Consider the following 16,264-nt stretch of genomic DNA (forward strand, 5'->3'; position numbering starts at 1 on the left):
CTGCCTGTTTCTATTAAATGAAGGCAAAGAGCTCTTTTTGACCCAGGCTAGCAAGGGAGCCCAGCCAGTGGAGTAACATCTCAAGATGCTACATTCAGTAAAGGCCTTAGCTTCACCAGGAACACAGCCACAGCCAAGTTACTCTTCTCCATCAGGCACTCGGCACTTCCTGGGCCAATGAGAGTTTACAATAACTTGGCAGAAAGCAGGTGGCCACTGGAGCGGGAGCACAATGCACTAACCAGCTCAGGGGATGAGAGTTTAAGGTTTGGGCTCAATAGCTCCCTGAGGCTGGGACTGCCTCAGAATGTGTGTGCTCAGAGAGAGCACAGCTTGCATTTGCCAGTTCCCCACTGGCTAACTCAGAATCGGTGTCAGTGGGATCCAGAAGGAGAGGCATCTAGTTGGAAGCAAAATCAAACACAATGGAGTAAGAAGTAGAGGGGGGAATATATCAGGATCCTGTTACAGTTGAAGCTAGACAAATTCAAACTGGAAACAAGGTGTAAATTTCTACCAATGAGCGTAATCAACCCGTGGAACAATTTGCCAAAGGTTGTGGTGGATTCTCTATCACTGGCCATTTTTAAATCAAGATTTTATTTTTGTTTTTAAAGATATGCTTAACCAGGAATTATTGTGGGGCTATTCTCTGGCCTGCGTTAGTCAGGAGGTGAAACTAGATGATCACAATGAACCTTTCTGGCCTGCCCATCTATGAATCAGACCTGGTGTTTCCTCTACAAAAAGAGGATCTGCAAGGGGGAACTTGGCAATAGCCAATGGGTAGCTCTTCACTGACCTTCCCCTTCAGCTCATTGAAATACACACCATAGTAACTCTTTGGTCAGTATTGTTTCATGTGTGCAGAAATGGGAACTGCCAACACTTTCAGAAGGGAACAGAGGGTGTTGAAATTTCACTGTGGCGTCTAGGAATCTGTGTTTCTCTAGCACCAACTATCTAGTGATCTCAAAGCACATTAGGGAATTAAGCATCAACATCTTTGTGCAAAAGGTATTATCCCAGTTCTTCAGAAGGGGAAACTGAGGTGAACAGACAAAATCTAACTTCACAAGGGCTACAACCCAGGCAAGGCATGAAAAATCCATTCACCACTGGAGAGAATCTATGAACAGAGGAGGGGTGGCAGAGGAAAGCACTACATCATCAGTTACTGCAGAATTCAAGTTCTCATTGTAAATAAAAGGTTTCTAGGGATCATGTTGTTAAGAACACTCTCTGAACCTGACCTGTCCAGAACGGGCTGCCTGAGTCTGTCTGGTAGACATAGCCCTGCGGTGGGTATTCCAGAATCTCTCCCAGCCCAGCAACTATAGAAGGCTGGACTTTCTACCAAGGTGTTAGCCCTGAGCTTCAGTGCCCACCCAACCTTTCCTCTGCTGCATTAGGTCAATTACTGCTTGTTTGGTAAGTTCTGCAAAGCTTGAATCCACTCTTCCTGAGTCAGTTCTAAGTCGTAACTGACGCAAAGGCTTATCTCCAGTAGCAGAACTGCCCCCACATGATCAGAGAGCGCCAGTCCTACACTGACAGCAAGAGCATTCTGAGAACACAGTCCCCAAACTAAGGCAGGAGATGGTTGCCAATGGTTTGCTGGGTGCCAGCTCACACTCTCCTCCACAGTTTTGCAGGAGTGGCGTCTCCGAGATAACATGCTCAGCTCTCACATGGCTACGTGCAGTGGTCTGACTAAGGAGCGCTAGACCATTCGTTTCTGATTAGCTGTCCATCTCCCATAAAGCCACACACTGGTGCTAGCTGACAGGTGGCAAAAGTAGCAAGGATACAAGTCTCTATTTTCCTACTCATCCAACCCAGCCTGACAGCACCGTGTGCTCTGGGTCCTGAGGTCTCTCTACCAGCTCATTCTTCAGCAAAGAGTAACAGGCTGTGCCAAACTCTATAGGATGGAAACGGGACAGGGATTGGATTAGGCGCGTGGAAGATTGCGCAGGGGAGGGGATGTGATCTAGAACAGCGGTCTCCAAAGTGGGATGTGCAAGACGATCCATTGGGGGGCACGACAGGAGGAGCACCGCTGGGGGTGTGGCCGGAGGAAGGAGGGAAGGAGCAAACAGGGAAGCTGCCCTGCCCCCTGCAGGCAGGGCCACCCGGAACACAGGGGCTTTAGAGGCTGCAGGGCCCCAGGCTAAGGGGGCCCCGGGTCCCTGGCCTCCAACTCTAAAGCCCCTTTCGGAATGTGGCCCCGAGTCCCCCGGCCTGTGGAGGAGCAGGGGCAGCTGCACAGCCAGTGGCTGGAAAGAAGTGGCGCTTTCCCCTTCAAAGCCGGCTGGAGGGAAGCTGCACTTTGAAGGGGAAAGCGGCACTTCTCTCTGGCCGCTGGCTGCCCTGCTCCTCCGGAGTCCTCTGGCCCGTGCTCGCAGGGCCGCATTCCAAAAGGGGCTTTAGAGCTGCAGGCCAGGCCCCCAGGGCCCCGCAGCCCCTAAAGCCCCTGCGTTCCAGGTGGCCCGCCCGGGGGCGGGGGGGGGGAGAGAAGGTGGAGCTCCCAGAATCGTGGCCATGGAGGCGGTGCCGCACTGCGCAGGGCCTCCTGCACCAAAGAGGAGCTGCCCCAGGTAAGTGGTCTGCCCCTCCTGCCTGCCCCAGCCCTGAGCCTCCTCCCCCACCTCCACCCTGAGCCCCCTCCCACACCCTAACCCCCTCCCAGACCCAGCACCCCACCCTGAGCCCCCTCCCACACCCTAACCCCCTCCCAGACCCAGCACCCCACCCTGAGCTCCCTCCCACACCCTAAACCTAATCCAGACCTTCAAATCGCTTTATCAAAGCATTAAACCAAGATTTTCAGAAATAATGAAGCATATTCAATCACATTGCTCTCACTAAATTAATTTAAAAAAAAAGATTTTTTGTACCATTAAATACAATAAAAATTTAAAAAATATTGTTTATTTCATCTTTACCTCATCCTTTAATTTCTATTTTTTGTACGTTTTATAATGTACATAATATATTAGTATAGTAGTACAGGTGTATAAATTACACACAAATACATACATATATTAGGGGTGCGTGCTCAAAAATTTTTTACTGATAGGGGTGCGCGATCAAAAAAGTTTGGAGACCACTGATCTAGAACATTCATTGTGGCTCAGAGTCCACTGACTCAAAATTCAGCGTCAGAGGACACTGACACACCATTGTCCCCACACCTCCACTGTCACCAAATGGTGCAGTCATATGCACTAGGTACAAATGTGCAGGGCCGCCCGGGGGGGGGGGGCAAGTGGGGCAATTTGCCCTAGGTCACGGGCCCTACAGGGGCTCCCAGGAGAGTTTGGGACCCCTGAGCGGGGTCTTTCACTTGCTCCAGGGCCCCTGGAAAACTCTCGCCGGGCCCAGGGCGCCTGGAGCGTCTTCTGCTCCAGGTCTTTGGCGGTATTTCAGCAGCAGGGGATCCCTTCCATCCTGGGACCCACCGCCGAAGAGCTGGATCTTTGGCGGTAATTTGGCAGCGGGGCCGCCCGCCGCGGGTCTTGGGGCACTTCGGCAGCAGGTCCCGGAGCAGAAGGCTCCCCTGCCACCAAATTACTGCCCAAGCAGGGGCCCCCCCGCCGCCGAGGACCCCAGGCCCCCTGAATCCTCTGGGCGGCCCTGCAAATGTGTATGCAACTAAGGCCACAGCAACAGAAAGAATATGCTATTGTCACAGGGTAGAGGGTCATTTTGTTGCTATCAATGTTTCACTGGGATCACAGCTCCTAAGCCCTCTTTTTAACTCAGCCTTCCCACCTTTCACTGACAAGGGGTAATTACAGCCTCTGGTGGAGGGATGGAACAGTAAGACACTCGACTCCACTCATTTACATTATTTCCTTGGTTTGGCAGATACTTAAATTTAGCACCCTGAGAGCCACCTGCACTGCTGCTTCAGTGGTTAGTGAAGGTTTCAGGCCTATCGGATTTTCCGCCAGATCATTTTAACAAGCGCATTAAAGAAACAGGCCATCTGCAAGGGCCACTCTGACAGCTGCACTGATGGGTGTTACTAAGCTGCAAAAGCTGATAAAAGAACAGTTAAAAGGCTTGTCTCGGTTCACTGCCAGGCCACTGAGCTGGGTGCAAACTGCTTTTGCCACTCAGGAGCTAGAATATTATCTGGAATCTGTCAGGGGTTCAGAAGCCTGAATGATGGGTAGTTTTGCCTGCAGCTAATGAGCAAGTTACCAACCCCACCCGCATGCACAGCGCTCCCTCAACTGTTCACAAAATGGAGATCCTGCAGCTCTCACTCAAAGGATGGGAGAGAACTGCACACATGCCAGTCATCTAGCTTAGCACACTGCATGCAAGCAGGAACAGAGTTATTAAAAGCTTTTAACCATTAACCAATTTCTTTCCCCCTCCTCTTCCTACTATATAGTTCCTGTAACTAAAAATTCCTTCTGCATCTGAATCTTTAGGATGGCAAACACTGAAGTGAGATGGGGGCAATTGCTAATTAGAACTCTGGAGGTTCCCCAATTTGGGCACAGAGTCAGACCCACCCCTCATTGCAGAAGAGAGCAGGACTTGCGCTAACAATCCCATGCAGAGGCATCCTCCTTGGGAAAGGAGAGATGTTGGGAAGCATGAGTAAAGCAGCCCGCGCAAGCACTGTTACCTTTCTTTGTGGTGGTGAAGTACTTGGAGTCTGTCATTTTGGCCCCTGGTTTGCAGTTCGTCTCTGAGGAGAGAGAGAGAAAAAATGCTGACACCTGGATAACCCCCTTGCTTTTCTGCTGAAGCAGCGACAGCAGAGGAAGCACTCGGAGGAAAAAACAAGAGGGGAAAGAAACTCTGCTCTCCCTCAGGAAAAGCAACAAGACCATGAGCATGGAGCAGGGTGCATCTCTTCCGGAAAGGAGAGGGAGACACACACGTGGCAGGGTGCCTAGGTACTCCTAACCCTCAGAGGAGGGTCAGTGAAGTAGGTCGCAGTGTATTTCTCCCCTCCCCCTCCAAAAAAGGGCAGTGAAGGAAAGCTAGTGTGTCATTACCCCAGCTGGCCCATTTTGGTGGCTCCCCAGCTGGACTGGATGGTAATGGTAATCACTGCTGCTACCCCAGTTCAAATCCAATGTGCCTCAATACCAGCCTGCAGTTCAGCAGAGTGACTGGGCAGTGGTGATGGGGAGACATCCACCACACAGCCCATCCCAACTGGTGTTAACTGGCCCTCTTATCAAAAGCCTCAGAGAACAGGACTGAAGAGATTCAACTCCCCCTCCCCCTCAGTTCAGGGTGTAGGCACATCAATGGGGCATTGTGGGAGGGAAGTTTGTACTGCCTGTGCTGTGCTTATTCTGTGGACAAACAAGCATTTCTTCATCCAGAGCTGTCATGTTAGCACTTTTCATGAACAAAACACAACCTGAGGCTCTTAGACAAACTGCTGCATTGCAAAGCTTTATGGGGCACATTAGCCAAACCAGTCTCAGAGTAGCAAGTGAAGGAGGGAGCAGCAGTTTTGCTGGGGACTAACCAAAAGCAGCTTGACTAGTGCAATAATCCTCTGTTTACTTCATTCCAGGCAGAAAGTTTTATGCCCGTGAAGATGCAAACCAAGCCCTTCCCCTACCCCACATAGCAAGTGGTTCTCAGAAGAGAGAAGGAACAAGGCAAAGCTGATGATGAAATTAGTTCCAAGGAAGCCTCCCTCTAGGGTAAATGTAAAGGAATAATTGCATCTCAAAACATAGTGCAAGTCTTCACCTCTGTATTCACAAAACATGGTCCTTTTCCAAGTCGCTAACACTAGGCACCAATTCTGAAGCACTGTTCCTTTAAGTTCAAACATGCAGTACTCAGTGTCACGGAGTCCCCGGGCGATGCTCTGGAACTGCTCCCCACCAAGCCAGTCAGGACTTTGGGGAGCCTCCTCTCCCTTGGAGCAGACTTGTTCAGGGCAAGAAGCTCATACAGCTTCACCTCCTGGGTCTCTCCTTGGAGCATTCAGCATCCTCTGCCCCTCCGTGCGCTTCCCACAGCGAGTCCACCCCAGCGGGGTCCTGGGGAAGCCACCGGGTTCTGCACCCCCACTTTGCAGTCAGACGTGACTCTCAGCCAGCCAGTAAAACAGAGGTTTATTCGATGACAGGAACAGGGTCTAAAACAGAGCTTGTAGATACAGCGAACTGGACCCCTCGGCTGGGTCCATTCTGGGGGGCAGTGAGCCAGACCCCCAGGTCTGCCCTCCACCCTTGACCCCAGCCAGCTCCAGACTAACAACCCCCCCAGCCCCTCCTCTCTGCTCAGCCCCTTTCCCGGGCCAGGAGGTCACCTGATCCCTTTGTCTCCAACACCTTCAGCTGGCACCTTTGCAGGGGAGGGGCCCAGGCCATCAGTTGCTAGGAGACAGAGGGGTGCACTGTCCTTTTGCTCTGCCAGATACTTAAGAACTGCCATAGGGACACTAAGGCACCAACACAGTATTCAGAGCAAACATTAAGAACATTCCTAGTTCGTCACACTCAGCCAAGCTCTTTAGGCCATATTATATAATCCCAAACAGCTGAGGTCAAGTATCAGGGGTAGCCATGTTAGTCTGTATCCACAAGAAACAACAAGGAGTCCAGTGGCACCTTAAAGACTAACAGATTTATTTTGGCATAAGCTTTCATGGGTAAAAAACCTCACTTCTTCGGATGCATGGACTGAAAGTTACAGATGCAGGCATTATATACTGACATATGAAGAGAAGGGAGTACCTCGCAAGTGGAGAACCAGTGTTGACAGGGCCAATTCAGTCTGGCAGCAGTCCAATACCTAAGCAGTGGGTGGCCTTTTTAGAAGGTTGGGAAGTTCCAGACTGGTCTCTTTTTCTGTGATATTTTACTAATCCTTCAACTGCAAGTTTGTCCATGTTCTTACAGGGTTTTCAGGAGTCCCTCAATATACTAGATAAATAGAACTTAGGGCAGCACTGCCAAATTAGGTTGGTTCCACAAAAAAAGAGAGTTTTTATTAATACATTTTTCCTCAGGATTTTCTTTTTTCAAATTTAAAACATGACTTAAGTGTAACTTCCACTCCTGGGGGAATTCTGCACCAAAACAAACAAACAAACAAACAAAAATTCTGCACACAATATTTTAAAATTCTGCTAATTGTATTTATCAGTAACACCACAATATAAATCACACTGGTTTCATAAGAATGGCCATATTGGGTCAGACCCAAGGTCCATCTAGCCCAGTGTCCTGTCTTCAGACAGTGGCCAGTGCCAAGTGACACAGAGGGAATGAACAGAATAGGTATCATCAAGTGATCCATCCCCTGTCGCCCATTCCCAGTTTCTGGAAAACAGAGGCTAGGGACGCCATTGATGGACTTTATTTATTTTGGTAATTTATTTAAACTGCAATACAATGGATGGAGAATGGGAGTGGAGAGCATTGGGGAAAATCCTCAAACCTCCTTGCCTAACAGTAATGTAGCTAGATTTGACCCTGCATTTCTAGTTATTAGTCAACAAATATATGCAGCCATACACTCAGTGTTACATCATAAGCAACTGAAGCAGTGAGGGCTGGGGAATCAAACTCACAATTTATATTGGCTACTGACCATCTCCAGAAAGGTCAGTAGCAAACAGTTCACGGAGCACATTTTGATAGAAATTTTTTCAGTTCAAAAATTTAGACCAGTTCTAATCACTAAAGCCCCATAAGCATTTAAGGCCACACTGTCCTTTACATCACTCTGGCAATAAAAAGGAGCCTTGATTTATATCTTTACGGGTTGCTCTAGGTGCCCGAACCAACTCACCTGCTCTACCGGGGAGGGGCACGTGACTGCTCTTGCAGCTTTCCCTTTGCTTTCCTGTCACAAGTCTTTTTCTGCAGGGAAGCAAAGAAATCTGTGGAGGAGAATTGCCCAAGAAGTAAACTTCAGTGTTGGAAACCCAAGGATCACCAACAGGAGAGAACTGACCAGGTTAGTTTAATTGTCTAAGCTAAGAGGGGAATAAGGAAGAAACAAAGCCAGACATGATGTATTAGAGGCCTGTTTCTTATTAACACAAAAAGGGGCTTTATGGTAAGTAAGAATCAGGCTCTACATCCACCCCCACCATCCATTTTTAAGAAGGTAGTAATCTCTTGAATTTAGACAGCAACATCCATCTGGAGACATGCAAAGAGCTTTACAGACATTAATGAATTACGGCCCATCCTCCCTGTGAACTAGGTAAGAAATCTCCCGTTTTATAAGTGAGGAAAACAAAGGCACATTGCAGGGAAGTGGCAGTGCAAAGTCACAGAGCTGGGAAGAGAACCTAGGTGTCCCGACAAACAGTCTTGTATTTCAACTGCAAAAACACTACAGATAGAGGGTTTTTTATTATTAATTGTTGTTAGTTATGTCTTTTTAACACAGAGGGTAAAACTGCTACAAATAATATTCAGAGAAGGCTACCGCAATGTAATCTTAACTCTTTTACCTGTGCCTGGATGGCAAAGCTTACATGGCCGGCTGTTCAATCCCTTAGATCAGGGGTCTCCAACGCGGTGCCCGCGGGTGCCATGGTGCCCACAGGGGCATCTTAATGCGCCCGCGTCCTGGCCCTTGGGAAAGCACCCGCCGAAATGCCGCAGCAGCATTTCGGCGGCGACACCTCTCGATGACGACGCTTGTCGCTGACAAGCGACATCAGAGGTGTCGCCCCCGAATTTCAGCAGCGACGCCTCTCGATGACATCGCTTGCTGTCAATCAAGCGGCGTCGCCCCCGAAATTCTGCCTAAATTGGGCGGCATTTCGGCAGGTGCTCCACCGCCGCAGTGGTCCTTCGGCTGGCGCCCACCAGCCAAAAAGGTTGGGGACCAGACCACTGCCTTAGATATACCCACAGTGCAGTTAGACAGCCATGGCTGACCCGTGCCAGCTGACTCAGGCTCAAGGGGCTTGAGCTAAGGGGCTATTTAACTGTGGTGTAGATGTTCAGGTTCAGGTTCTAGGACCCTGTGAGGTAGGAGGGTCCAAGAGCTCAGACTGCAGCCCGAGCACAAAGCCTAGCCACTGTTAAATAGCCTCTTATCCGAAGAGTCAGAATCCCGAGTCAGCTGGCATAGGCCAGCCGCTGGAGGTCTAACTGCAGCACAGACATACCCTTTGAGAGACAGAGAGTAATAGCTCTGTGTGGTGTATTCAGGTAAGACTGGACATTGACCTTTCCAGATGTCCTTGCTTTTATGAGTTTAAAGGCAAGAAAAGACTATTTGTGCCTAACTTCTCTTGGATTTAATCAGCATCTTCTTCTGCAGTTACTAAGTATGATTTACAGAATGTCAACCTTACCAACGAACTGCATTTAGCTTCCAGACTACGCTGCAGCACCTTTCTGCACATCACTGCAGATATCCTATTCTTTGCAGTAAGACAATAGGGAGGATTTGCTGCAACCCCTCTGTCAGCATAGGATTACACTGTTCTTATCACACAATAGTTATACAGTCTTACATTATCATCCTTGCTTCAAAATAAGCCGGAGAGCAACATAACTGCCTCCTGGATAACTTTTTGTCCCTTCCTGTGAAGCAGCTGGTACAGTCCCATGTTGGAGACGAAATGGAACCCTGGTGTGACCTGTACGAAACACAGAAATTGCCAGACATTCCACTAAAGAGCCAGATGCATAGAGACTGTGTGTAGCACATGTGACCAGACACACAAAAGGAGGAGGAATTTTGCCACAACTATGGCTAAGTGGTCCAGGTCAGAGGTATCATGCAATAACAGCCTGGACACCAAAACAAAACAGAGTCACCAAGAATAGTATCTACGGCAAGAACTATTGGGCTAGTACCTGGGGCTGTCACATCACTAGCTAAAGCAGCTAGTTCCTTCCTGCTTCCTGGTCTCCAGCTCTCAGATCCTGCAGCGCATGCTTTCATATCCCACCATTAGCTGGTTGGGGGACCACATCTCCTAACGTTGAACCTTGGCAGAAGCAAAGAGGGGCAGAAATACCAAAAGGGAAGGAGTGTACAAGATCCTGACACAAGCTGTTTTCCGAGCAAGCGTGAACAGATTGGAATCAGTTGCTGTGATCTTGCTTTTGGCTTCCCAGCTCCAGACTTGAGAATAATTGGAGTCTGTGTAAGGGGTCTGGTATCCCACGCTGCAATAAAACCAAACTAAGTAGTGGATAGAAATATAAAACCATTAGCTCAGCGTCTGGCAGTGGCTGTGAGAACAAACAGGATGCAGGTCCATAACAGAGGATTCTGTGGCTGTACATCCAGTCCTGTAAACTGTATCACAGGAAGAGGGGAGGGACACCGGTAACAAGGCATTCTGGGGCAGCAATCAGGCAAGATTTTTGAATAGAACATGACAGATGTTTATATAACCCTAATGAAGGTAAATTCCACAAGACTCTCTCATTGGGCATATCCCGAAACTAAGATCAGGCAATGAGTGTAGGGGGAATTCCTTAGTGCAGAGGGCAGTGTGCAGAACGTGTTCCCCAAGGCAGTGGAGAAGATTCACTACATTAACTATTTTCATGAGCACTTAGGGAATGGCTACAGGATACAAACTGGACAGATGGAGCGATGGATGGAAGTGGGTCATATCACTGGGTGGAACGAAACCGTACTGCCTAAGGAAAACAATTCAGAATGGTGGTGTGTCAGGATGCAGAGGATCTACAAAGAGAAAAAGTCAAATATGGAGCGGAAAGGCTTGACCAGCCATTTAGAAGTGTGAAGGACTGCTTGGCAAATGCTGCGCACTTATCCAGCATTTTTCATCAAGGATCTCAGTGCTGCCTACAAAGGTGAGGATTAATCTCAGATTAGACAGACAGACAGAGACAAGTGTAAGCAACACATCACATCATAGAATATCAGAGTTGGAAGGGACCTCAGGAGGTATCTGGTCCAACTCCCTGCTTAAAGTAGGACCAATCCCCAACTAAATCATCCCAGCCAGGGCTTTGTGAAGCCTGACCTTAAAAACCTCTAAGGAAGGAGATTCCACCACCTCCCTAGGTAACCCATTCCAGTGCTTCACCACTCTGAGTGAAAAAGTTTTTCCTAATATCCAATCTAAACCTCCCCCACTGCAACTTGAGACCATTACTCCTTGTTCTGTCATCTGGTACCACAGAGAACAGTCTAGCTCCATCCTCTCTGGAACCCCCTTTCGGGTAGTTGAAAGCAGCTATCAAATTCCCCCTCATTCTTCTCTTCTGCAGACTAAGGGCTTGTCTACATCAGAAAGTTGCAGCGCTGGTGAGGGAGTTACAGCGCTGCAACTTAGGAGGTGTACACATCTGCAGGGCACCACCAGCGCTGCAATTCCGTTTGCAGCGCTGGCCGTACTCCCGTTTTGTCTCGGGTGTAGAGGATCCAGCGCTGGTGATCCAGCGCTGGTAATCAAGTATAGACACTTACCAGCGCTTTTCTTGACCTCCATGGAATAAGCAGGTATCCCAGCATACCTGAGGAAGCCTCTGGTAATCAAACTGGTCTCCTTCCCCAGCTTGCTCTCGCGTTCCCCGAACCCCGAGCAAGCAGGTCTCCTTCCCTGAGGTTTGCTGGGTGGTTCCGGGAACGCGAGAGCAAACCGCGGCGAAGCTGGTCTCCTTTCCTGGTTTGCTCTCTCGTTCCCCGAACCCCCGAGCAAGCAGGTCTCCTTCCCTGCGGTTTGCAGGGTGGTTCAGGGAACGCGAGAGCAAACCGCGGCGAAGCTGGTCTCCTTTCCCGGTTTGCTCTCGCGTTCCCCGAACAAGCAGGTCTCCTTCCCTGCGGTTTGCAGAGTGGTTCGGGGAACGCGAGAGCAAACCGCGGCGAAGCTGGTCTCCTTTCCCAGTTTGCTCTCGTGTTCCCCAAACCCCCCTTGAAGCCGCCCAACAGCGCTGCAGTGTGGCCACATCTAACACCACTTGCAGCGCTGGTTGCTGTAAGTGTGGCCACTCTGCAGTGCTGGCCCTATACAGCTGTACCAATACAGCTGTAACAACCAGCGCTGCAAAATTTTAGATGTAGACATGGCCTAAACAATCTGTTCCCTCAGCCTCTCCTCGTAAGTCATGTGCTCCAGCCCCCCCATTGTTGCCCTCCGCTGGACTCTTTCCATCCAAGGCCCTGAAGTGAATCGTAACAGAGTCAGGACTGGAACTCAGGTATTTGGACTGTCAGTCCTCTGACCCACCTAACCTAACCACTAAAAGTACACTGCCTTTCAAGCAGGCATGTCTGGCTAATTAGCTTCTGACATCACCAGCATGCTGTACAGAAAAGTACCTTTTTCGAGATACTAGCTACAGATGCAGCTGGCTTCAGAACAAGTATACAGGGATGAGATGGAAAGTGAAAGAACTGAGAATGTTTTAGTCCCCAGTATTTTACAAATGGGGAAACTGAGGCACAGAGGCTAAGTGATTTGCTCAAGATCACACACGAAGTCTGTGCGGAGTGGGAAATTGAACCTGGGTCTTCAAAGCCCTAGTGCTCTAACTGCTGGCCATCCTGCCTCTCCTAAGATTGCTGTGTTCCCCCTACCACTCCTAGCCAAATTGAGGAGACCAGCAAGCCAAGGGAAAGGTTTTTGGGTAAAGGAATTCCAATCTACCAAAAACCTTGTGAAGTAGTCTTGGCAATTGGCAGATGTCTTTAGAAAATTCAGCTGTTGATCAAATATTGAGAGAGCGCGCACGCACTGAGGGAATAGATAGCATTGATACCACAATCCTGACCATTCTATGTGTGTGGCCTCTATTGCTTGGCTTTGTTCTAGCTATATATCATGGTCTAGACTCTCTCTTCTTCTGCCACTTGCAAAAGAAGAGATCTATCACGGACCCACCCCATAAGGCTTCATGGAAATATGCTTAGGAATGGATATATGACGAATGCCATATGTAGCATAAAACACATTCCAGTTGACATCTCTGTAAATGTCTATTCATCCTATTTGCATGCATGTGTCATTACTGTATTCAAAGTTATGAATACTGGCTGTGTACTTGCTTGATTTCTAAGTAGCCTTAGTAAAGCATTTGGTTGGTCAGCTTCTTGAGAAAGGAACGTGCAAGTTAAGTGCCCAAACAAGGAACACTTCAAGGACAATAAATCTTGGAAGGCTTCAATCTACATAAGAGGGAGGGATAGCTCAATGGTTTGAGCATTGGCCTGCTAAACCCAAGGTGGTGAGTTCAATCCTTGAGGCGGCCACTTAGGGATCTGGGGCAAAAATCAGTACTTGGTCCTGCTAGTGAAGGCAGGGGGCTGGACACAATGACCTTTCAAAGTCCCTTCCAGTTCTAGGAGATTGGAGATATACCTATTTAAAAAAAAAAAGTCTACCTGAGGAGTTTATTGCTGCACCCAGACTAGAAGGAGACTGGTCTGTAAAGGGAAGCTTACTAGAACCCCCCTCAGGGTGAGATTGTGTCTGTATTCCGTTTTCTTACTGTATTAGACTCAGACTTGCGCATTTTATTTTATTTTGCTTGGTAATTCACTTTGTTCTGTCTGTTACTACTTAGAACCACCTAAATCCTACTTTCTGTATTTAATAAAATAACTTTTCACTTATTAATTAACCCAGAGTATGTATTAATACTGGGGTGGGGGTGGGGGAACAACTGTGCATCTCTATCAGTGTTAGAGAGGGTGAACAATTTATGAGTTTACCCTGCATAAGCTTTATACAGGGTAAAACAGATTTATTTGGCAGTTGGACCCCATTGGGAGTTGAGCATCTGAGTGTTAAAGACAGGAACACTTCTTAAGTTGCTTTCAGTTAAGTCTGCAGCTTTGGGGAAAGTGGTTCAGACCCTGGGTCTGTGTTGGAGCAGACTGGTGTGTCTGGCTCAACAAGACAGGGTGCTGGAGTCCCAAGCTGGCAGGGAAAGCAGGGGCAGAAGTAGTCTTGGGGGTTTCTGTGATCCAACCCGTCACAAGGTCATGTTAGGTATATTCTGATTTTGACCATTTCTGTGGATGCATACTCTGGGTACTGCAGTTACACTTCGTTTCTTAGATCCACTACATACAGGGACTTCATAAGGCAACAAAGTGATACTGAACTCTAAAGCAACCGATTTTTGTTGACCTATATTTTTTTCTTTCCCAAAAAACTTTACAAGATTTTAAGACACTCAACTTGTGCGTTAGAAGTGTCTGCGGCTTAGAAGCCAGGTATCAAAACTGACAGCGTAGCTTTGACTTAAGAATTAGTTCAGACAGACTATTTGAACTCACTAAAACATGAAGTCAGGAATCCTGGGAGTCAATGCACCACATCAAGTTTAATGATGCACTTAAGCCAGTCCCAAGATGCCAGAGGTTAATTCTACTCATTACTGGCTGCCCAGATGCAAATTAAAAGCCCTTTCCTATGACAGCAATTGATAACTCCAGCACCTTGTTAAAACAGTTTCCTTAGCAAACAGACTGTAATGTTAAGCTGCAAGAACTCCTGCTGAACCCGATCCCCAACGGTGGCAGCAGCAGCAGGAGGTAACTCAGTGCTCTGTTAAATGCTCTGGGATACCCAGAACATGAGCAATGCTAAACAGAAACCACAGGTTGGGGGTGGGAACCACATGATGGTTGCAGCCCAAACCACAAGCTCTGGTTTCACTCTATAAACTCCGCTAAATAAATGGCTCTAACTTAAGTAGCCAGTCCTTTAACAGAGATTAGGGTGGACCATGCTGAGCTTTTAATGATAGTGCTGACCTTCCAGAGAGAGAGTGGAAAAGAGTCACAGAAAAGTGAGCATCTGAGGACAATCAAGATGGTGTTTAGTCTCTAAACAAATAGAATTATCAGACTGCTTGTAAAGCAGCCTTCCTAGCAAACTAGGCACAAGCAGAAAACCTGAAAGTGGAATCTTAGCTCTGCCACTGACTTCCAGCAAGTCACGTTAGAGCTCAGTGCCTCAGTTTCCCTTGTGATCCTTGATTTATCAACGTAGACCATAAACATTTTGGGGAAGGAACTGACTAGTACAGTAACTCCTCACTTAAAGTTGTCCCGGTGAACGCTGTTTCATTGCTGATCAGTTTGAGAACACGGTCATTTAAAGTTGTGCATATAATGTTTTTTGGCAGCTGCCTGCTTTGTCCACTGCTTGCGGAAAGAGCATTCCATTGAAGCTAGCTGGTGGGGGCTTAGAACCAAGTTGGACCAGTAGCTCCCCCATCAACTCCCCTAAGTTGTCTGTGTATCAGCCACCCAGTAGGCTATCAATTGCTGGGTAGTTCAGCTTTCCTTCCCCTCACTACATAATAACATAAGAACGGCTGTACCAGGTCAGACCAAAGGTCCATCCAGCCCAGTATCCTGTCTACCGACAGTGGCCAATGCCAGGTACCCCAGAGGGAGTGAACGTAACAAGCAATAATCAAGTGATCGCTCTCTTGCCATCCATCTCCATCCTCTGAAAACAGAGGCTAGCGACACCATTCCTTACCCATCCTGGCTAATAGCATTAATGGACTTAACCTCCATGAATGTATCCAGTTCTCCTTTAAACACTGTTACAGTCCTAGCCTTCACAATCTCCTCAGGTAAGGAGTTCCACAAGCTGACTGTGCGCTGCGTGAAGAAGAACTTCCTTGTATTTGTTTTAAACCTGCTGCCCATTCATTTCACTTGGTGACCCCTAGTTCTTATATTATGGGAACAACTACATAACTTTTTCTGATCCACTTTCTCAACATCACTCATGATTTTATATACCTCTATCATATCCCCCCCTTAGTCTCCTCTTTTCCAAGCTGAAGAGTCCTAGCCTCTAATCTTTCCTCATATGGGACCCTCTCCAAACCCCTAATCATTTTAGTTGCCCTTTCCTGAACCTTTTCTAGTGCCAGTAGATCTTTTTGGAGGTGAGGAGACCACATCTGTACGCAGTATTCGAGATGTGGGCATACCATCAATTTATATAAGGGCAATAATATATTCTCAGTCTTAGTCTCTATCCCCTTTTTAATGATTCCTAACATCCTGTTTGTTTTTTTGACTGCATCAGCACACTGCGTGGACATCTTCAGAGAACTATCCACAATAACTCCAAGATATTTTTCCTGACTCGTTGTAGCTAAATTAGCCCCCCATCATATTGTATGTATAGTTGGGGTTCTTTTTTTCCAGAGTGCATTACTTTACATTTATCCACATTAAATTTCATTTGTCATTTTGTTGCCAAATCACTTAGTTTTGTGAGATCTTTTTGAAGTTCTTCACAGTCTGCTTTGGTCTTAACTATCTTGAGCAGTTT

At 47.8% G+C, this 16,264-nt stretch overlaps 1 protein-coding gene across 6 annotated transcripts in view; it reads right to left on the bottom strand.

The window, feature by feature from the left end:
* Positions 1-16,264, bottom strand: part of AP1B1 (adaptor related protein complex 1 subunit beta 1) — a 73,971-nt gene that overhangs the window by 41,689 nt on the left and 16,018 nt on the right. For 4 of the 6 annotated variants that reach the window (XM_030582819.1, XM_030582818.1, XM_030582817.1 and 1 more), the window contains exon 2: positions 4,649-4,711. In XM_030582819.1, the coding sequence (XP_030438679.1) occupies positions 4,649-4,685 (37 nt within the window). In that variant the 5' untranslated portion in view covers positions 4,686-4,711. Of the gene's footprint in view, positions 1-4,648; positions 4,712-6,734; positions 6,950-7,794; positions 7,886-16,264 lie in introns of all 6 variants that reach the window. The other 2 variants (XM_030582816.1, XM_030582815.1) reach the window with 2 other exon arrangements.

The sequence above is a fragment of the Gopherus evgoodei genome, chromosome 13 (assembly GCF_007399415.2).
Source record: "Gopherus evgoodei ecotype Sinaloan lineage chromosome 13, rGopEvg1_v1.p, whole genome shotgun sequence".
NCBI lineage: Eukaryota > Metazoa > Chordata > Testudines > Testudinidae > Gopherus > Gopherus evgoodei.